General features: G+C 37.9%; 1 protein-coding gene and 2 long non-coding RNA genes across 4 annotated transcripts in view; 2 read left to right on the top strand and 1 right to left on the bottom strand.

The window, feature by feature from the left end:
• The window catches only part of LOC105475198 (uncharacterized), a 43,895-nt gene extending 39,512 nt beyond the window's left edge, over positions 1-4,383 (top strand). The window contains exons 3-4 of the long non-coding RNA XR_011624941.1: positions 1,175-1,377; positions 4,247-4,383. This is a non-coding gene — a long non-coding RNA (uncharacterized lncRNA). The remainder of the gene's footprint in view (positions 1-1,174; positions 1,378-4,246) is intronic.
• Positions 1,450-22,356, bottom strand: part of LOC105475197 (solute carrier family 30 member 5) — a 38,864-nt gene continuing 17,957 nt past the window's right edge. The window contains exons 6-16 of one of the 2 annotated variants that reach the window (XM_011730281.3): positions 20,516-20,603; positions 19,233-19,309; positions 18,349-18,519; positions 17,541-17,829; positions 17,151-17,359; positions 16,349-16,506; positions 14,681-14,810; positions 11,353-11,554; positions 8,896-9,122; positions 4,223-4,351; positions 1,450-2,262 (exon numbers count right to left, since the gene is read on the bottom strand). In XM_011730281.3, coding sequence (XP_011728583.1) covers positions 2,092-2,262; positions 4,223-4,351; positions 8,896-9,122; positions 11,353-11,554; positions 14,681-14,810; positions 16,349-16,506; positions 17,151-17,359; positions 17,541-17,829; positions 18,349-18,519; positions 19,233-19,309; positions 20,516-20,603 — 1,851 coding nt within the window. In that variant the 3' untranslated portion in view covers positions 1,450-2,091. The remainder of the gene's footprint in view (positions 2,263-4,222; positions 4,352-8,895; positions 9,123-11,352; positions 11,555-14,680; positions 14,811-16,348; positions 16,507-17,150; positions 17,360-17,540; positions 17,830-18,348; positions 18,520-19,232; positions 19,310-20,515; positions 20,604-22,356) is intronic. The other variant, XM_011730282.3, reaches the window with a different exon arrangement.
• LOC139363856 (uncharacterized) lies at positions 13,228-20,629 on the top strand. The gene is made up of 3 exons (XR_011624942.1): positions 13,228-13,342; positions 18,354-18,521; positions 20,462-20,629. It is a non-coding gene; the product is annotated as an uncharacterized lncRNA (long non-coding RNA).

The following is a 22,356-nucleotide window of genomic DNA, read 5'->3' on the forward strand; positions in this document are numbered from 1 at the left end:
TTTTGTTCCCAAATCCTGTGCAGTAGATTTGAGCAGGTTTTATTTAGTTTATGTATGAGGAAAAAAAAAAAAAAAAGATACCTCAGAGAGGCTGATTTGCCTAAAGTTGCATGAATTTTTTTTTTTTTGAGGTAAGATCTTGCTGTGTCACCCAGGTTAGAGAGCAGTGGTGCCATCATGACTCATTGCAGCCTTGGCCTCCTAGGCTCAAGCAATCCTCCTGCCTCAGCCTCCCAAGAGGTGTGTGCCACCATGTCCCAGCTAATTTTTAAAAATTTTTGTAGAGATGGAATCTTGCTATGTTGCTCAGGCTGTTCTCAAACTCCTGGGCTCAAGCTATCCTTTCACTTTAGCCTCCCAAAGTGCCATGATTTCAGGCATGAGACACTGCACCTGGCCTAGTTGCATAATTTGCATGAGCTGAAACACAGTACCCTGGTGCTTTCAGTATTAGAGTTTTCATACTTTCTAATTGTACCTCCCTAACCTTCAGCCCCTGCTCTCTCTCTTACTCTAATATCTCACAATCAATTATTTTTTTGCTGTTTATATGTCTTCTAAGGGAAATGACAATTTTAACTTTGGTGTAATATTTATTGCACCTATCTACTTAAATTTTTTTAATGTACAAAAATTGCATTAAAACATCAATATGCAATTATTTTCCCACCACTCAAAAATTTTAATATGTATTGAAGATTTTGGCAAAAAAATATGCAAAAGACAAGAAATATAAAAATAACTTACAACAAATTTCTAAAATCCCTCATATATTAAAATTGGTAAGACAAAAATATGATTTATAATACATGTTTGCCATTGTGTTATATATAAGAAAATAGTACTCATACTAAATTCAACCTACTTATCAAAATTCTTAATATAAGAATGAAAATATTCAAATGGTTATAAATAGACAGGTATTAAAAAGTTTCTTTTGGACAACATTCTTTGGTGCTGATAAAACTGCATGTTATTATCTATCGTAAAGTCTTTTGAGACTTTACTACATATCTAGTTACAACTGGAAATAAAAAATATAAATTGGATATGACTATAGAAAGTAGTTATAGGGTATTTTGATTTCATGGTGCTCAAATGTTTATGGACAAGTTTTACTTATTAAATTTTGAAATAACTACCTATTCTTTGGTATTTCTTATGTATGTTCCAGAAATTAGAAAAAAGTTACCTCCATAGGCAGAGAATTCAACTGTGAGTTGACAATTATTTACGATTGTCTTAACTGGCTGTTTCACAACATTATGGAGCTAAGAAAAGATGAAAGCTTACCACTGCTTGGATACCAGCTTGATAAGCAGCTTGGAATGTCAAATATATAACAAGAAATGAAATATTCTACTTTAAAGGAACATGGTAAGTAAATGAATAACATGGACACAACTTAGTATAAGTTCTTTAACCTAATAAATTATTCATTTGCAAATATTACCAAAAGTAAAAAAAATTTATTTTATAGAGTGGTTGATTTTTGTAATACATCAAAAACTGTGATGTTATACACTTCCCTATTCTCACTGCTTATATCAGTGGTTGAAGTTTCTCCCAAATAATTTAGTTTACATTTAAAGTGGCAATACAGATTTTACTTAATGGACTTAAGTTATAATTAGAAACCAGTTTTATATACAGAAAATCCATAAATATAGAACTTTTATTCCTATTTTATCCTTAGGCTATGCAAAAAATGGACTAAAAATTTTTCATTTGGGTCTTTGTAATAAACATGTAAATACATATTTACAATGGAGATGCTTCCTGATAGAAAGTAAACAGAAGTAATTTTGGTCTTCACTAGAATCCATCATATCTATTTTTGAAGATGATGTAATACATCATGTTTACTCAAAATTTGATTCCTTTTATACACATAATTTAAATAATTACTCCACTTGTACCATAATGCTTCATTCTGTATTTAAATTTCCTTTAAGAAAGATTCCTTGATCCAGTAGTAGGGAACTCTGTTTCTGTACAGTTAATGTGAAATTTTATCCTTCTGGCAATGTCACAAATACTGAGTCATTTAATCTTCATTGTTCAGACTCCAGAGGTAATTCTTGAGTTATCTCACATGATGTAAGTACCATCTTTGCAGTATTTCATGGACTCCATTTGTTTTGTCATAGCAAGAACATCATGAAATCCAGTACTTAGGCCAGACATATGTTGAAAGTATGCCTCCTTTTCCACTTGAATTGTTAAATTGTTTACTCCAGCATCTTTAAGTATTCCTGTAACCTGTTATAAAAATCCATACATTTTGAAGCATTTAGAGTAATGCATTTAGTACATATGTCTTAATATGCTGTACATTGTTGATATGGGTTGAGTATCTTTAATCTGAAAATATGAAATCTGAGATGCTCTAAAATCTGAAACTTTTTGAGTGCCAAGATAGTGCTAAAAGGAAATGCTCATTGGAGCATTTTGGATTTGGATTTTCAGATTAGGGATGCTCAACTGGTAAGTGTAAGGCGAGTATTAACAAAAAAAAAAAATCCCAAATCGAAAACACTTCTGGTCCAAGCATTTTAGATAAGGAATATTAAACCTGTGTCACTTTTTTTTTTTTTTTTTTTTTTGAGACGGAGTCTCGCTGTGTCACCCAGGCTGGAGTGCAGTGGCGCGATCTTGGCTCACTGCAAGCTCCGCCTCCCGGGTTCACGCCATTCTCCTGCCTCAGCCTCCGAGTAGCTGGGACTACAGGCACCCGCCACCACCCTGGCTAGTTTTTTGTATTTTTAGTAGAGACGGGGTTTCACCATGTAAGCCAGGATGGTCTCGATCTCCTGACCTCGTGATCCACCCGCCTCGGCCTCCCAAAGTGCTGGGATTACAGGCTTGAGCCACCGTGCCCGGCCAAACCTGTGTCACATTTTTAAAATAGTCACAGGCTGGGCACAGTGACCCAGGAAGGCTGAGGCAGGAGGATCGCTTGAGCCCAGGAGTTTGAGACCAGCCTGGGCAACACAGTGAGATCTTGTCTCTAAAATGAATGAGTAAACAAACACACAAACAGTTACAGTAGTCCAAGATAAATCTTCAAAGTAATGTTCATCATTTAGTTAGTTAAAATATTAGACTCGGCCGGGCGCGGTGGCTCAAGCCTGTAATCCCAGCACTTTGGGAGGCCGAGACGGGCGGATCACTAGGTCAGGAGATCGAGACCATCCTGGCGAACACGGTGAAACCCCGTCTCTACTAAAAAATACAAAAAACTAGCCGGGCGAGGCGGCGGGCGCCTGTAGTCCCAACTACTCGGGAGGCTGAGGCAGGAGAATGGCGTAAACCCGGGGGGCGGAGCTTGCAGTGAGCTGAGATCCGGCCACCGCACTCCAGCCCGGGCGACAGAGCCAGACTCCGTCTCAAAAAAAAAAAAAAAAAAAAAAAAAAAAAAAAAAAAAATATTAGACTCTTTTAGGTCAGTAAATTACTGATTTGACATTCACAGTAGAAAAGGAAAACAGCCATTGTTTCCAATTTGGCACATCTAGAATAGGGCTTTTAGTAACTGTTCTGACCTCTATCTCCAAACATAGCATATACCCCGCCAAGTTGATTATTACTAATTTACGAGTATATTTATAATAACTTATTTTTTGATAATCTACTGGGAACCAAGATGAACCAAATTCATAAATGAATTTTTTTACATTAACTAAAGTTTATCCTCTAAACACAAAACTTCATTAATTTTAGCAATTTTTAGATATAAAACAAATCTAGACATAAAAAGTAAGTGATATTATCATTACAGAGTTGGAAGATTAGGCTGGGAATGATGGCTCGCCTGTAAACCCAGCACTTTGGGAGGTCGAGGCGGGCGGATCACCTGAGGTCAGGAGTTTGAGACTAGACTGGCCAACATAGCAAAACCTCGTCTCTACCAAAAATACAAAAAAAAAAAAAAAAAAAAAATAGGCGGGCATGGTGACAGGTGCCTATAATCCTAGCGACTTGGGAGGCTGAGGTAGGGAGAACTGCTTGAACCCAGGAGGCGGAGGTTGCAGTGGGCCGAGATCATGCCACTGCACTCCAGCCTGGGCAACAGAGTGAGACCCTGTCTCAAAAAAGAAAAGAGTTGGAAGATTGATATTTTTGAATAGTAAATGACTACTGAGCCATATAACTTATGAGGTGTACAATTTGGGGTATGAATTACCTCAATTGAAATTACTTTAAAAACAAAATATTTTACCTGCTGTACTATTCTTTGTTCTAGCACATCAGATGTCACCTGTATATGAATCGTTCCTGCCACAATATTAGCAGAATGACGCCAAAAATGAGGGTCTCGGTATGATATTAATCCTTCAATTTTCTGTATCTGTCAAATAAAAGAGGTGATATAAACGGTCATACAGGCTACTTTACACAACACAATGGAGATACTTTCTGACAGAAAGTAAACACACAGGTTCCTTGGTCCAGGATCACTATTTTTTTTTTTTTTTTTTTTTTTTTTGAGACGGAGTCTCGCTCTGTCACCCAGGCTGGAGTGCAGTGGCCGGATCTCAGCTCACTGCAAGCTCCGCCTCCCGGGTTCACGCCATTCTCCTGCCTCAGCCTCCCGAGTAGCTGGGACTACAGGCGCCTGCCACCTCGCCCGGCTAAGTTTTTGTATTTTTAGTAGAGACGGGGTTTCACTGTGTTACCCAGGATGGTCTCGATCTCCTGACCTCGTGATCCGCCCGTCTCGGCCTCCCAAAGTGCTGGGATTACAGGCTTGAGCCACCGCGCCCGGCCCAGGATCACTATTAAGCTCATTAAAAAAACATAACAAACCAAACAAAAAACCAGCCATAATGAGGAGAAGTCAGAAGCAGGAAGGAATAGAAGAGGGGAAATTAGCTTAAAGTAAAGGTGCCTAAAATATTCTGATCTATTTCTGGAGGCTACAGATATGTGGGGGAAAAAAGATATCTCACCTAGGAATGATGCTAGTATGGCAGCTCTGAGTTGGAAGGCAAATGGGTCTTACAGGTATCTTTATTTTGTTTGTTTTTGTCTTTTTTTGAGACGGAGTCTTGCTCTGTTGCCAGGCTGGAGTGCAGTGGCACCATCTCGGATCACTGCAACCTCTGCCTCCTGGGTTCAAGCAATTCTCCTGCCTCAGCCTCCCAAGTAGCTGGGACTATAGGCGCACGCCACCACGTCTGGCTAATTTTTTTTTTTTTTTTGGTATTTTAGTAGAGATGGGGTTTCACCATGTTGCCCAGGCTGGTCTCGAACTCGTGAGTTCAGGCAATCCGCCCATCTCGGCCTCTCAAAGTGCTAGGATTATAGGCGTGAGCCACCGTGCCCAGCTGCTACAGCTATCTTTATATCTAAAATGGGCTCTTATCAACAGCAGTACCCTTATTTTCACTGATACAGCACAACTCTGCCTATTCTAACCATTACCTAGACACATTCAATGAACTACAAGGTCTCATTTACACGGATACATTCATATGCACATTATTTGTTATAGAGAGATAACATGTTCAAAAGATATCCTCAATGTTCAACAACAGAGGATTGGTTAAATAAATTATTGACTACCCATACAATGTAATACTGCAGTCATTAACAATGTATTAGAATATTAATCAACATGACATTATTAAGTGGGAAGAAAATTTATAAAACACTACAAAAGCTTTTTATAGAATGGGAAGGAAACAAAAAGTGTTTCTTTTTGTTTACTGACAAAATTCCTGGCAAAATTATGTGACTTTTTTTTCTTTTTTGCACTTTTCTGTATTTTGAAGTTTTCTGCAAAGGGCATATATATATATACATTATTTATATATATGCTTATTATATATTATATATAGATATATTTTTAAGACAGTCTCACTCTGTCGCCCAGGCTGGAGTGCAGTGGTGCGATCTCCGCTCACTGCAACCTCTGCCTCCTGGGTTCAAGCGATTCTTCTGCCTTAGCCTCCTGAATAGCTGGGACTACAGGCACGCGCCACCACACCCAGCTAATTTTTGTATTTTTTGTAGTTTTAGTAGAGATGGGGTTTCACCATATTGACCAGGCTGGTCTCAAACTCCTGACCTTGTGATCCGCCTGCTTCGGCCTCCCAAAGTGCTGGGATTACAGGTGTGAGCCACCACGCCCGGCCTGCAACAGACATATATTATTATTGAAATAAAAAATACTTTAGGCCAGGCGTGGTGGCTCATGCCCATAATCCTGCACTTTGGAAGGCCGAGGCTTGAGCTCAGGATTTCAAGACCAGCCTGGGCAACATGGAGAAACCCCAGCTCTATTTAAAAACAAAACAAAACAAACACAACTTTAAAAAACCCCATGATGTACTACTATCCACTAATTATGAGGTGAGAGAAACTTTACTAATTTCATTTATGAAAATAATGGGTTAAGATGATAGAACTTAAATATTCAAGATGCCATCTTTTCATCAGCAGATCCCAATTCTTTAATATGATGTAGTAAACCACAAGGTGAAAGATAGTCTATTTTATATTTATTTATTTCTAGGAATTGCTGGTTTATATTCTCATCTTATTTTTCTACATGACTGTTTTTTCCTTTGAGACAGTCTTGCTCTGTTGGCCAGGTTGGAGTACAGTGGTGTGATTTTTGGCTCACTGCAACCTCTGCCTCCTGGGTTCAAGCGATTATCATGCTTCAGTCACTCAGGTAGCTGGGATTACTGGTGTGTGCTACTACTACACCCAGCTAATTTTTTTTTTTTTTGAGATGGAGCCTCACTCTGTTGCCCAGGCTGGAGTGCAGTGGCGCGATCTCAGCTCAATGCAAGCTCTGCCTCCCGGGTTTGTGCCATTCTCCTGCCTCAGCCTCCCGAGTAGCTGGGACTACAGGCGCCCACCACCACGCCTGGCTAATTTTTCGTATTTTTTTAGTACAGATGGGGTTTCACCGTGTTAGCCAGTATGGTCTCAATCTCCTGACCTCGTGATCTGCCTGCCTCAGCCTCTCAAAGTGCTGGGATTACAGGTGTGAGCCACCGTGCCCGACTCTAATTTTTGTATTTTTAGTAGAGATGGGCTTTCACCATGTTGGCCAGGCTGACCTTGAACTCCTGGCCTCAAGTGATCTGCCCACCTCAGCCTCCCAAAGTGCTGGATTACAGGCATGAGCCACCATGCCCAGCTAAGATTGTCTTTTTCTTGACTTAAAGTATTATGCACAGTAAGCCTTTGCCTGTTTATATGTGCTGCAAATGTTTTTTCCTGGTCTGCCTTTTGTTTTATATTTGTTAATGAAATCTTCCACCAACTGGCAATTTTCAACTGGTCAAATTTGTAAATTTTATCCTCCCTTTTCGGCTTCTGGTTTCAAGTATATTAAAAAGGCTTTCCCTATCTTTGTGATTATAAACATATTTTTCTGGCCAGGTGTGGTGGCTCACACCTCTAATCCCAGCACTTTGGGAGGCCGAGGTGGGTGGATAGCTTGAGGTCAGGAGTTCAAGTCCAGCCTCGCCAACATGGCAAAACCCCGTCTGTACTAAAATATAAAAATTAGCTGGGTGTGGTAGGCCTGTAATCCCAGCAACTTGGGAGGCTGAGGCAGGAGAATTGCTTGAACCTGGGAGGCGGAGGTTGCAGTGAGTTGGGATCGTGCCCCTCCACTCCAGCCTGGCAACAGAGCAAGACTCCGTCTCAAAAAACAAACAAAAATATTTTTCTGTTTAGTAGTTTCATAATTTTTTTGTCATTTACATATTTAATCCACTGGAAATATATTTTTATGTAATATGGCATAGAGATAATAGCTTTTTTTTCCCCCACCAAGTAGAGAATTAACCGTAAGTGGGTTGTTTATGTCAACTATTTCTCCCTAGTGATCTAAAATACCATCTTTGCTATATACTGAATTCTATAAACTCCTGTGTCTGTTTCTGGACAACCTATTATTTTTATTTCTTCTTTTATGCTATATACCATAATTCTGCATTTATTTTCATTTTTTATTATTTCTTCTTTTACAGACGACCTATTATTCTTATTGTTACTTTTTTTTTTTTTGCACTGCCCAGGAAACAATCCCAGGTCACAAGAATGGGAACTTACTATTTTTTTAAAAGTTGATTTATGTCTTTATTCTTATGCAAGGACCAAACTATTAGTTTTGTCACTTAATTCTGTTACTTTATAATTACAAAGTAGGATCCTATTAATTAATTCTGTATGTTTTCTTATTCTCAAGCACTAAGTCTTCCAAGTAAGTTCCAAATAATTTTAGAACCTCACAAACCATAAGCAAAAATATCCAATGAAGGCAACTAAATTGAAATCTAAATAAAATAAAATCAACATCATTATAATAGTCTTCTCATCCAAGAAAATCTCATCCATCTACTCAGTCACTGTTTTATGTCCTTTAAATAAAACTATTTTTCTCATTTATACCTTGCATATTTCTTGTTAGGTCAACTTACTAAATTTTTTTTTTTTTTTTTTTTTTGAGACGGAGTCTCACGCTGTTGCCCAGGCTGGAGTGCAGTGGCGCGATCTCGGCTCACTGCAAGCTCCGCCTCCCGGGTTCCCGCCATTCTCCTGCCTCAGCCTCCTGAGTAGCTGGGACTACAGGCGCCCGCCACCGCGCCCGGCTAATTTTTTGTATTTTTAGTAGAGACGGGGTTTCACTGTGGTCTCGATCTCCTGACCTTGTGATCCGCCCGCCTCGGCCTCCCAAAGTGCTGGGATTACAGGCTTGAGCCACCGCGCCCGGCCAACTTACTAAATTTTAAATGCTACTTTATATTTATTTTTTGGCCCCTTTTTGTTTTGTTTTATTATTTATTTGGGTGTTTATTTTATTTCCAGCAAAGACTTCAAAAATGTGATTTTCAAGGAAGAAAGTAGTGAAGAAATTACATACAGTACCTTTTCTAAAGCAATATGTAGTTCTTTTTCATATTCTGGTGGCAATCTCAGGAGTAGAACCTGGCAGGCATCTTTAATTAGTGGAACAACACTGAGAAATATTAATACAGCAATAAAAAGAGAACAGAGCGGGTCAGCGATGAACCATCCAAACTGCTCTATAAGAATTGTGGATACAATCACACCAATGCTGCCAAGTGTATCTGCCAAAACATGTAGAAATACACCTACAAATAAAATATATAAGGACATTAAAAATTAAGGCACATCTAATTTAGTTTTTTAATACATTCTACCAATATTACTGGATACCTACAGTGCACCACATACTTTGCTACTGGCTAGTACTTCAAAATGCCTAAAACATGATCACTGCCCTCAAGGAATTCAGAATACAGTGGTAAAAATATAAGGACATGGGCATTCATGACACAGCGTGCTGAATTTTATGGTGTACTTTGTCTGGAAAGGCTTCCCAAAAATCATACTTGAGGCAAGTTTTGACATTACCCAAATTACTTATATTAAGCAATCAGAATAAACAATTCATCATAATAAATGATTAGTACTTCCTCCATTTTTTTTATAGTGCAATAAAAGTTTCTAAAAAAGGAGTAAGAATTTCCTTTTTGTAATGAGGGTTCATAATAGCACACTGTATTTACCTTGCAACTAATATCTATTCAGCTGTTACTATGAAAAGGACTCTATAATTATAATCATTTAAACACTAACATTTAAGAACAAATATATTTTCATTTTCTTTTTTTTTTTTTTTTTGATACAGAGTCTCACTCTGTTGCCCAGGCTGGAGTAAAGTGGTGTAATCTCGGCTCACTGCAACCTCCACCTCTCAGGTTCAAGGGATTTTCGTGCCTCAGCCTCCTGAGTAGCTAAGACTGACTACAGGCGCCTGCCACCACACCCAGCTGTTTTGTATTTTTAGTAGAGACAGGGTTTCGCCATGTTGGAGGGACAGGTCTTGAACTCCCGACCTCAGGTGATCTGCCTACCTCGGCCTCCCAAAGTGCTAGGATTACAGATGTGAGCCACTGTGCCTGGCCTCATTTTCTTTTTACAAAATTTTCTGTGACGGCCGGGCATGGTGGCTCACACCCGTAATCCCAGCACTTTGGGAGGCTGAGATGGGCGGATCACCTGAGGTCGGGAGTTTGAGACCAGCTTGATCAACATGGAGAAAACCCATCTCTATTAAAAACAAACAAACAAACAAAAAACAACAACAACAACAACAACAACAAAATTAGCCGGGTGCGGTAGTGCATGCCTGTAATCCCAGCTACTCAGGAGGCTGAGGCAGGAGAATCACTTGAACCCAGGAGGCGGAGGTTGTGGGTGAGCCGTGATTGTGCCATTGCACTCCAGCTTTGCAACAAGAGCAAAACTCCATCTCAAAAGAAAAAAAAAAAACTTTCTGTGACATCAGAATTCCTGCTATATTTTTATTTTCATTTTAAATTTTTTTCTGTGTTCTAGAGCAAGATTCATTTTCATTAAAATTTTAAAAATTTTATTGTGGTAAGAACAATTAACAAGAAAATTTTAAGTGCACAAAACATTATCAATGACTTTAGGTACAATGTTGTACAGCAGATCTCTAGAACTTGTTCGTCTTGCCATTAATACTTTATACCTGTGGGTTAGTGACCTCCATTTCCCCCTCATCCTAGCCACCATCAATCTATCCTTTGGTTCTATGAATTTCATCCCATGTAAGTGGAAGCATGCAGTATCTATCTTTCCATGACTGGCTTATTTCACTTGGCATAATGTCCTTAAAGTTCATCTATGTTGTCACATATTATAGAACTTATTTATTTATTTTTTAAAATTAGATGCCATGCTAATCTTTGCTGTACTCTTCTAATTTTAGTATATGTGTTGCCAAAAAAAGCATAAAATGTCCCTTTTTAATTTTTTTTTTTTTAATTTTTTGAGATGGAGTCTCGCTGTGTCTCCCAGGCTGGAGTGCAGTAGTGTGATCTTGGCTCACTGCAACCTCTGCCTCCTGGGTTCAAGGGATTCTCCGGCCTCGGCCTCCCGAGTAGCTGGGATTACAGGCACCCACCACCATGCCCGGCTAATTTTTGAATTTTTAGTAGAGATAGGGTTTCACCATATTGGCCAGGCTGGTCTCAAACTCCTGTCCTCAGGTGGTATTCCCGCCTCAGCTTCCCAAATTGCTGGGATTAACAGGTGTGAACCACCGCACCCCCAACCATAATGTCCCTTTTTTTAAAGGCTGAAAAATATTTAATTTTATGTGTGTTCAGGTAAGAGTATTTTCTATAGCGATAGCTTCAGACCTTTCTTTTACTCACAGATTGCTTTTTAAAAATCTTATCATACCAGAAGCCCAAAACTTAATACAAATAAACACAGAGGGTCAATTTAGAACACAGTCGAAAAGTAGGATAATATTTTGCAAGGACTCACCCCTCATGTTAGCATTCATGCCTCCGCCTGCAGATCCGTGGCTGTGACCATGCCCATGGTCACTGTGTCCATGCATATGATGTGAATGGCTGTGATCAGATGAGTGACAGCTTCCTTGAGAAGCTCCATGGGCATGGCTATGGGCATGGCTAAAGGCACAGATACCAATAAGGTTTACTATCAGCCCTCCAACTGAGACTGGCTAGCAAAAGGGAGAAAAAAAACCCTTTAAATTAGTAATTTAAAAATAAACTTGTTATTTAAAAGTTATTATATAGCTATATATGTTTTTCTGTTTACAGTTTTGAAAGTGTTTACAGTAAAACCTTACTAGGTTTCAGTAAGTCCAAATTTTAAAAATATGAATTTTAGAACATTTTAGAAGAAACATTTTAACTTTCAAATATCAAGCAAAATTGATAAGTAGAGGAATTTGGACTTATTTCAATTAAGAATGGTATGTACTTGGTTTATGGTTTATGTATAAATAAATGATGCCAAGTTTTGTTTATTTAAGAGTTTGAAAGTACTGTTTACTAGGGCAAGCATACACTGTACCTGAAATCTTGTTTATATTACTAGGTAAATTTGAACAGTTTATATGCAAATAATTATAATTTATTAATGAGCAGATTCCAAATATGGTCTTATTATGTCTTAAACACAGTAAATTTTTCCAAAGTAAAACAAGTATAATGAAAAAGCAAACATACAATAGTAATCTCTCATTTATTTAAACTAAAAACAAACTTTTTTCTTTGGTAGAGACAGGGTCTATGTTGCCCAGGCTGTCCTCAAACTCCTGGGCTCAAGTGATCTTCCCGCCTTGGCCTCCAAAAGTGTTGGGATTATGGGATTACAGGCACGAGCCACTATGCCTGGTCTCTCATTTTTTTCTTAACAAAGTGAATGAAATTACTTTAATTTAATGGTGCCACAATAACACTCCAAGGGATAAACAAAGTTACTTATCCTTGATTATCTGCTCTTACAAAATGATCTTGAATAGTAGTAGCTCAGGGTGTTAATTTGCCTACATCTACAATTTAAAGCAATCCATTTGTTTTATAAAAGGAAAATATAAAGTGAGAAGGACAAATACTTTTAATTACTTTTCAAAAGTAGTAAGAGATTTACTTTATTAAATGTGTAGGGAGATTATTTACTTCTTCCTGTGATTGGGACCATTTGACTCCAGATTTTAATATGTCATTAGGCTTTATAAGCTTGTAGATGGTTAATGACTTTGAATGAAACCAAGTACTGCTTACAGAGACTCCATCATCTCATAAGTACTCCTTCTCCCCTACTGAAAAATACATCATCATTGTGTATTTTATCAGGAAAATAAAAATGTAGAAGATGAAAGTCTCCTATAATTCTATCACCAAGGGTTAGTCATGCTTAAAATGGTGTATTTTCCATCTATGTACTAACATACATACACATAACACCCTTTAAAACTAACAATGTAATCATAATACTCTTTTACAATGTTTTTCTTATTTTGAGACAGAGATTTGCTCTGTCGCCCAGGCTGAAGTGCAGTGGCACGATCTCAGTTTATTGCAACCTCCACCTCCCAGGTTCAAGCGATTCTCCTGCCTCAGCTACCCAAGCAGCTAGGATTACAGGTGCCCGCCACCACGCCTGGCCTGCAGTTTGTTTTGCACTAGTACATCTTGTAAATATTTTCATGCCAGTATATACAGATATATCTCATTCTTTTCAGTAGCTCCATAGTATTCTATTATATAGATAACAATTTTATTTAATTACTTTTTTCACTGGTAGACAGTGAATTGTTTCCATTTTTTCACTATTATAAATAAGGGTACAATGAATCATGTACTACTTTTTTTTTTTTTTTGACAGAGTCTCTCTGTCACCCAGGCTGGAGTACAGTGGCGCAACCTGGACTCACTGAAGCCTCTGCCACCTGGCTCAAGTCATTCTCCTGCCTCAGCCTCCCAACTAGCTGGGATTACAGGTGTGTGCCACCACGTCTGGCTAATTTTTGTATTTTTAGTAGAGATGTGGTTTCACTATGTGGACCAGACTGGTCTCAAATTCCTGACCTCAGGTGATCCAACCACCTCGGCCTCCCAAAGTGCTGGGATTACAGGCGGGAGTCACCACACCCGGCCTGAATCATGTACTTCTATATGTTTGTGTGAATGTTTATGTATGATAAATATTAAATGTCAAAGGATACACGCTCTTAAAAACTCAAAAAAGTGTATTTTTCCAAACTTATTCTAGAAACATTTTACTCATGTATGCTTCCACCAGCAAGACTCAGAGCTGCTTTTAGTCATTTAACAACTGATTTCCTATGACAAGCCAGGTGCTAGAACTTACGAGTTGATAATACATAAATCAGGTCCTGAAGATACTTATATATCTTAATTGTGGAAGAATGACAAATTAAATAACTGCAACTCAATGTTGCTAAAAGAAGAATGCACAAAACATAATGAGAATACTGAGAAAAGGAATCTAACAAACTCTGCGGAGATAAGAGGGGATTAAAAGAAAGTATTTACAAAAATTAGCGGGGCGTGGCGGTGGGCGCCTATAGTCCCAGCTACTCAGGAGGATGAGACAGGAGAATCGCTTGAACCCGGGAGGCGGAGTTACAGTGAGCCGAGATTGTGCTACTGCCCTCCAGCCTGGGTGACAGAGCAAGATCCTGTCTCAAAAAAAAAAAGAAAGAAAAAAAGTATTTCACTAGAGGAGACACATAAGCAAAATCTTGACGGAGGCTGAAGGGCAGAAGTAAGGAAAGGACATGCCAACTACAAGAAACAGCACATGTAAAGCTTTGGTGGTAGAGGGAGAACATTAAAAGTTGCTACAGCTGGCCAGGCACAGTGGCTCATGCCTGTAATCCCAGCACGTTGGGATGCCAAGGCGGGAGGGCTTGAGGTCAGTAGTTCGAGACCAGCCTGGTCAACATGGCGAAACCCTGTCTCTACAAAATATACAAAAACTAGCTGGGTGTGGTGGCACATGCCTGTAATCCCAGCTACTCAGGAAGCTGAGGCATGAGAATCCCTTGAGCCTGGGAGGTGGAGGCTGCAGTGAGCTGAGATCGTGCCACTGCACTCCAGCCTGGAAAACAGAGACTCTGCCTCAAAAAAAAAAAAAAAAGATTTTCTAAGAGGAAGCAGTATAAATGTAAACAGCAAGATAGGAAGTCATGTTGATATAAATAAAAATAAAATAAAATCTTCTTAGAGCAATAACTACAAACAGTTAAACTTTAGGATAGAAAAAACTATGTAAGTATGACTAGAAATTCAAATAGGAAAATAAAAAGACTTACTGTTAACATGTGAGTGTCTAATTCTGGAGGATCAATCAATCTAGCCACTGACTCCATAAACACAAAAAATGCTATTACTATTAGAAAAAGTCCATTAATAAATCCAGACAGAATTTCTATTCGGCCGTACCTAAAAACATAGAACAATTTTCAGAAAAGAAAAATGGCAAATATTTTTAAAGTACAAACTTTATAAATGAAGAAACAAGTCCAAATTTTCATACTACTAAGTAATTAATAATATTTAAAAGTTAGCAATATTTTAAATATCATATTAATGCCTGGAAGGTCCTTCATATATCTAGATATAAAATATATCTATATATTTTTTATAAAATATAATAAATATAATATATAATATATAATATTATATATATAACAAATATTATATTATATTATATTAAAAATATATATAATATTATATATAATATAATATAATATTATATTATATTAAAAATATATCTATATAATTTTATAAAAATATATAGATATATTTTATATCTAGATATATATATATATCTGTTTGTTAAAATTTTACATATTCATCAAAGTCCTTCTTTACAGTCTCTTTTTTTTTTTTTTTTTTGAGACGGAGTCTCGCTCTGTCGCCCAAGCTGGAGTGCAGTGGCCGGATCTCAGCTCACTGCAAGCTCCGCCGCCCGAGTTTACGCCATTCTCCTGCCTCAGCCTCCCAAGTAGCTGGGACTACAGGCGCCTGCCACCTTGCCCGGCTAGTTTTTTGTATTTTTTAGTAGAGACGGGGTTTCACCGTGTTAGCCAGGATGGTCTTGATCTCCTGACCTCGTGATCCGCCCGTCTCGGCCTCCCAAAGTGCTGGGATTACAGGCTTGAGCCACCGTGCCTGGCCTCTTTTTTTTTTTTTTTTGAGACGGAGTCTCGCTCTATTGCCCAGGCTGGAGTGCAGTGGCACAATCTTGGCTCACTGCAAGCTCCACTTCCCAGGTTCACACCATTCTCCTGCCTCAGCCTCCCAAGTAGCTGGGACTACAAGTACCCAGCACCATGCCCGGCTAATTTTTTTGTATTTTTAGTAGAGACGGGGTTTCACCATGTTAGCCAGGATGGTCTCATCTCCTGACCTCGTGATCCGCCCGCCTTGGCCTCCCAAAATGTTAGGATTACAGGCGTTAGCCACTGCACCCGGCCCTCTCTTTTTTTTTTTTTTTTGAGACATAGTCTCACTCTGTTGCCCAGGCTGGAGTGCAGTGGTGCGATCTTGGCTCACTGCAACCTCCGCCTTCTGGGTTCAAGCGATTCTCCTGCCTCAGCTTCCCGAGTAGCTGGGGCTACAGGTGCGTGCCACCATACCCAGCTAATTTTTGTATTTTTAGTACAGACGAGGTTTCACCATGTTGGCCAGGCTGGTCTCGAACTCCTGACCTCAGGTGATCTGCCTGCCTTGGCCTCCCAAAGTGCTAGGATTACAGGCATGAGTCACCGTGCTCGGCCAAGGGAGCATAACCTTTGAGCTTAATTCCATTCAGTATTTATCAAATGCCCAATTAATATCCCCTTATTTACTTCATATTTTTTAAAAATGAAGATTTGGAAATTATTTGTACTAAAAGTAATATAAGTAACATAATTCTGTTCCTTAACATGGAATTTGCACTTAAGATATACCACCTCAATAGTCAATGTACCTACCCATAAGAGAAAATCCGAGTGGCTTTCCACCTACTCATCAGGGCAGCAAAAAGTCCCATGACCAAAGCAGAGCAGTCAAAGAGCATGTGAAATCCATCTGAGATCAGGCCCAGACTGTTCGTCAACACGCCGTAGAATAATTCCACAAAGGTAAAAAGCTAAAAATATCACACACACACAAAAAAGGGAGGAGTATGTTGGGAACTATGTTTCAATTAGGAGGATTTTAACCCTTAATTATCCAAATTTACTTGAAGATCTGCTATAATTGTTTAGTTATTTAACTGCCACTTATATTAGAAACCCTATTTCACACAAATTGTAAAAAACCAAGATAAATCCATTTTACAAACTATTAAATTGTAAAAAACTAAGATAAATCCATTTTACAAACTATTTAAAAATGGTTTTGTTTATATGTCTATAAAAAATAATAAACTAGGTTATAAAATGTTAGCAATAGGTGATTTGTAACACTGATTGCTAATAGTGAGATCCTGTAAGTTATTAGAATTCTTTAAATGCTACTATATTTACTGATTTGAAGGAACATACTAAATCAATGCTTCTAAAATGCCTCACAAATTGTTTGCTTAAATGGCTGGGCATGGTGGCACACGACTTAAGAATTGCCTAAGTAGTCTGAATATGATCTTGTAATCTTGCTATTATACTTAAAAGAAATTTAAATTTTAGCCCATCTTATTATCAGAAATTTGGGAAGTACTAAACTTATACAAGAACTGTCAAAATTAAAATATTATGCTTTTAGGATATGCCAATTAACATTTAAAAATCTTACCAGATTCAAGCACAAGAAGTAAAAGATCTGCCTAGAGTCACTCTCCTCAAGAATTTGTTTTAGTGATTCCTTAATAAACCTAGGGATTGACTGAGAGCTATGCTGAAAAGCGTCACCCATGAAGTTATAAAGAGGTGTTCCTTCAGGAGAATATCCAATAAGGGTACCTTTTTGTCCTCTCTTAGAGGGAGATGATAAGATATTGGCAGCTACAAAGAGAAAAAAAGAATATTGTTTAAATTTTAGAAGTTTAAGCTACCAAAACCAACACAGTAACTGTCAGCACTAAATGCAAGCACTGAAGAATTTCCCAAATTAAGTAAATGATTTGACCATCAAAATCCATAAATAGAAATTTGTTAAAATAAAAACAAGGGGGAAAATGCTTACACAAAATGAAGAATATAGCACTCACTACCACTCCTCCAGACAGGACGTGTTCAGTGCTCTCCTGGTGTGCTGCTTTGTTCATAGCCCGAAGCTGGTCTGTTATTGGATGTGTCCAAAAATTTCCAAAAAGGAGAGCACTAATAAAAATGGGAAAGGATCCATAACGAGCACATTTGGAAACTTCCATTTTGACTGAACAAATGGAATCCACATAGAAATCCAGGATCATGACAAAAAAGATAACCGTTGCAAAAGGCATAATGAGAGAAAACCAAGACTCGACTTTACTCTAGAAATTAAAAAAAAGAATTGTCAAGACTATACATGTATAAAGTTCACATCTTACAAGATGTTTCTGTTAATCTTTTAATATATAAATAATCGCATGATTCAATATGATTCATAATATGCCAACTTATAAAAGCTGTAAGATATTGGTACATTTTCTCAGTATTCTCCAAAGTTTTAAAAAACAAAAGCACTATTGTGTAATCATTCGATAAACACTAGGCGACACACAATCCTTAAGCCTAACACATGGTTAATTGCTGCTTCTTCAAATGATTCTTTTGGGCCATAGGAATGTGAGGGATATATAAATGTAATAGCCTTTGATTTGTATTTTCTATAAACAATAAAATTAACTCCAATTAAAAAAAAAAAAAACTACAAAGAAAAAGCAAAGACAATTTAAGCCACTTTCAACCTCAAATTAAAATACAATTTATTGAATATAGTGAACTAAAAATTTAATAGCAATTCATTTTACTAGCAATTTAATAGCAATAAATCCTTGCTCCTATCTTACCTCAGTTGTCACAGAAAGAACAATGACCCATGGGCACAAGAGAAGCACAGAAACAAGATGAGATAAAGCCTGAAGACGTTTAGCTCCACCAACGTCAATAGAGAGCTTTCTGGAAGCTGTATGAAAACCAACTTTACAACACAAAGCCAGTACTAGCAATAATACTCCACCCTGTGAGTAAAATTAGATAAGTCTCATTAGAAACACATACAGTTCAATAGTCAATCCTTAAATACATGATTTTTTTTTTTTCCCCCAGAGACGGGGTCTTGCTCTGTCACCCAGGCTGAAGTATAGTGGCCTGATCACAGCTCACTGCAGCCTCAAACTCCTGTGATCAAAGAGATCCTCCTGTCTCAGCCTCCCAAGTAGCTGGGACTACTGGCACACACCACCACACCAGGCTAACATAATATTTAAAGAAATGGAACTAGTATATTTTTCCCATATACTGAATTACTTAACTACTTAAATCGCAGGCAATGTTATAAATTAATGGTAAATTTTTTTTTTTGAGACAAAGTTTCACTTTTGTTGCCCAGGCTGAAGTGCAATGGCGTAACCTTGGCTCACTGCAACCTTGGCCTCCTGGGTTCAAGTGATTCTTCTGCCTCAGCCTCCTGAGGAGCTGGGATTATAGGCATGCGCCACCACACCTGGCTAATTTTGTATTTTTAGTAGAGACAGGGTTTTTCTATGTTGGTCAGGCTGGTCTTGAACTCCCGACCTCAGGTGATCCACCTGCCTCAGCCTCCCAAAGTGCTGGGATTTCAGGCGTAAGCCACTGGGCCCAGCTGATAATTTATTTTAAATGTACCTTTAAAGTTATAGTTGCTACAACTTTTCAGAATCTTTTGATTTTGTTAGGAACAAATAAATCATACCTTGTGATCTGCCACACCTAAGAAGGCAATGGCTGTGTAAAGCATATGAGTTAGAGCACTGTCATGATGTCCCTCAGCTAAGTGAGTTGAAGTAAAGGAAAAAAATTCCAAAAAGTCACTCTTTGACACCTGAAGTTCTCCTGAAATTTTAGTTACACTATTTTGGATTGCATTTAGACTGATCTGGGGGCCCCAAACCTAATTACTTTCAATAATGTGTTTCACTTAAAAACAAAACAAAACAAAATAAAACAATCTAACATTTAATTCCAGGACCTCATTTATAAATTGGAATGCCTGTATTTATTTTGTTGTCTCCAAAACAATTATAATAGTGCTTAAGATAAACTTGCCAGATTTTAGTAGTTAACCTCTAAAAGACATATTGCATACATACTTTAAGTACAACAAAGGTACATGAGCAAGGAATCTCCCTGGACCACTCCTGTCCAGTAGAATTAAGGTTGCCCTTTAAAACTGACTTGTAAAATGAGTCCTAAATCTGTCTTCTAAGTCAATGACCACATAAATCTTAGCAGAGTAAGTGGCAAGCAAAAGAGGGTGGGCAATAGAGGTTGTATCACAAGCAACCTGGAGCTTTTCCAAAGTCATACTCTTCTCCCTCATTGTAACAAAGAAAATTATTATTAGTTTACTAGTAAGTTTTAGGGCAGTGAGTATCAGTAACAGAAGAATAAAAACTGGTGCTTGGAGTTCTGCTGGATGGAGTGGGTAAGGATGTATGAATAGAAAATAGAAAAAAGGCATGTCTGTAGAGTAAAATGAGTAGGTATATTTGACTAGAGAGTTGGGTTTCTACAAGAGAAGAGTTGGGGCTGAGCTAGAGATGATAATTTAGAGCAAGACAATGAATACTGGGTTAAGGGAATTTGAACTTTTTCTTTCAGGCAAGAAGATACCAAAGGTTTTTCATTTATGAGCATTTAAATTGTTAAATGATAAGGGAGCAAACATCATGTTGAGTGGCAAATCACCTTTTTTTTTTTTTCCCCCAACACCAGGACATTCCAAAATATTCTTTCAATGTCCCTACCTTTCTGAAAATTTAGGGTACTGTAGGTGATACAGAGACGCTATAAAATATTTAACTTATAATGAGTTTGTTCATTATTTGAATAGTGATTTAGAATATCTACATTAATCTATGAAAGTTTCATTCATCATTGATCAGTTTAATTCACTCATCCTTTCTTTTTCCATTGTTCCAGCCTTGTAGTTTTCTGCAAGACTTTAAACAACTCTGATCTATTCCAAAAGGATACGGTGTTCAGCCATTTTAGCCATGAGATCATCATTGTCAAAAAGCAATAAACAGATCACAGCAATAATGAAAAAAGCAGCTCCCCTTGTCTGAAAATAAAGAAAATAACATCAAGGATGACTTTTTCAAGGGTTGATTTTTAAGACCGTAGAAAAACATTTTCTCAAGTAAGCATTTACAAAAATGCATTAAAAAACTGAAAAAACATCTGACATTAAAGCTCTTAGATAAGCTTACAGTATTAGCAGTAAGACATCAAAGAGATATAAACTAATCATAACGTTGATTATCTCTTTGCTAACATGGCTAGACATATTACTGTGCTCAAATTGTTACTGTTTACAGAATCAACCTTCCTAAATGCTACTTTACTTTTGGTTGAAAAGCCCAAGTAGCTAAAGAATAACTAGTAGGAACTTGTTTTACTCTACAATATGCAAGGAATAAAGAATATTCTAGATACTACTCCTCTACAGAAAAATAATCCAGAGGGCATGATAAAACCAGCAAAGTCATTTCGAAGATCTAGTAAAGTATAAAGTACTTAAAAAGCTGATAAACTTAAAATTTACGTTCTCATTCCAGGGAAAAGTTTTTTTTTTTTTTTTTTTTTTTCCCAGACAAGTCTTGCGTCACCCAGGCTGGAGTACAGTGGCATGAACACAGCTCACTGCAGCCTACAATTCCTGGGCTCCAGTGATCCTCTTGCCTCAGCCTACCAAATAGCTGGGACCACAGGCATGTGCTACCATGCCTAGTTAATTTTTTATTTGTAGAGACCAGGTCTAGCCATGTTGTCCAGGTTGAGGAAAAAGGTTTTCATAAAAGAAAATTATTAGCTTAGTTTATGTAAATATTTCAGAAAGGTAGCTTCAAGAGCAATCTAAATAGCATTACTATACATTCCTTTTTTTTTTTTTTTGAGAAGAGTCTCACTCTGTTGCCTAGGCTGGAGTGCAGTGGCGCAATCTCAGCTCACTGCAACCTCCATCTCCCGGGTTCAAGTGATTCTCTTGCCTCAGCCTCCTGAGTAGCTGGGATTACAGGTGCACATCACCATGCTTGGCTAATTTTTGCATTTTTAGTACAGACGGGGTTTCACCATGTTGGCCAGGCTGGTCTCGATCTCTTGACCTTGTGATCCGCCCGCCTTGGTCTCCCAAAGTCCTGGGATTACAGGCATTAGCCACTGTGCCTGGCTAAATAGCATTACTATACATTCTATATTTACAAATTTACAGGTATAACATGTCTTGTATGATACATATACTTGTAGAATACCTATTATATATGGATACATAGGTGTATTATATATAACTACAATGGAAGTATAATACAATACTTCTATTAAAGTTTACAATGCAAAGTGAGGATACTGTTCTATTCATTATATGATTACCACTATAATGGATAAATTCTCTGTTAGTGTGGTATTACAACAAAATTCAGTATTCTACACATAAGAAAAACCGTGTAATTTTAAATTTCTTAAGTTTTCACTGAGTTAGGATATGGCAACATCAACAACAATCAAATACAGAGAACATAACTTAATCTTTTGTTAACAAAGAAGGCAACTGAGAATTTTGTAATGCTTCAGTCTCATAATCAAGAAAAAAAAGGCCGGGCACGGTGGCTCACGCCTGTAATCCCAGCACTTTGGGAGGCTGAGGCAGGTGGATCACGAGGTCAGGAGTTCAAGACCAGCCTGACCAATATGGTGAAACCCCGTCTCTACTAAAAGTACAAAAATTAGCCAGGTGCGGTGGCACCTGTAATTCCAGCTACTCAGAAGGCTGAGGCAGGAGAATTGCTTGAACCTGGGCAGTAGAGGTTGCAGTG

The sequence above is a fragment of the Macaca nemestrina genome, chromosome 6 (genome assembly GCF_043159975.1).
Source record: "Macaca nemestrina isolate mMacNem1 chromosome 6, mMacNem.hap1, whole genome shotgun sequence".
NCBI lineage: Eukaryota > Metazoa > Chordata > Mammalia > Primates > Cercopithecidae > Macaca > Macaca nemestrina.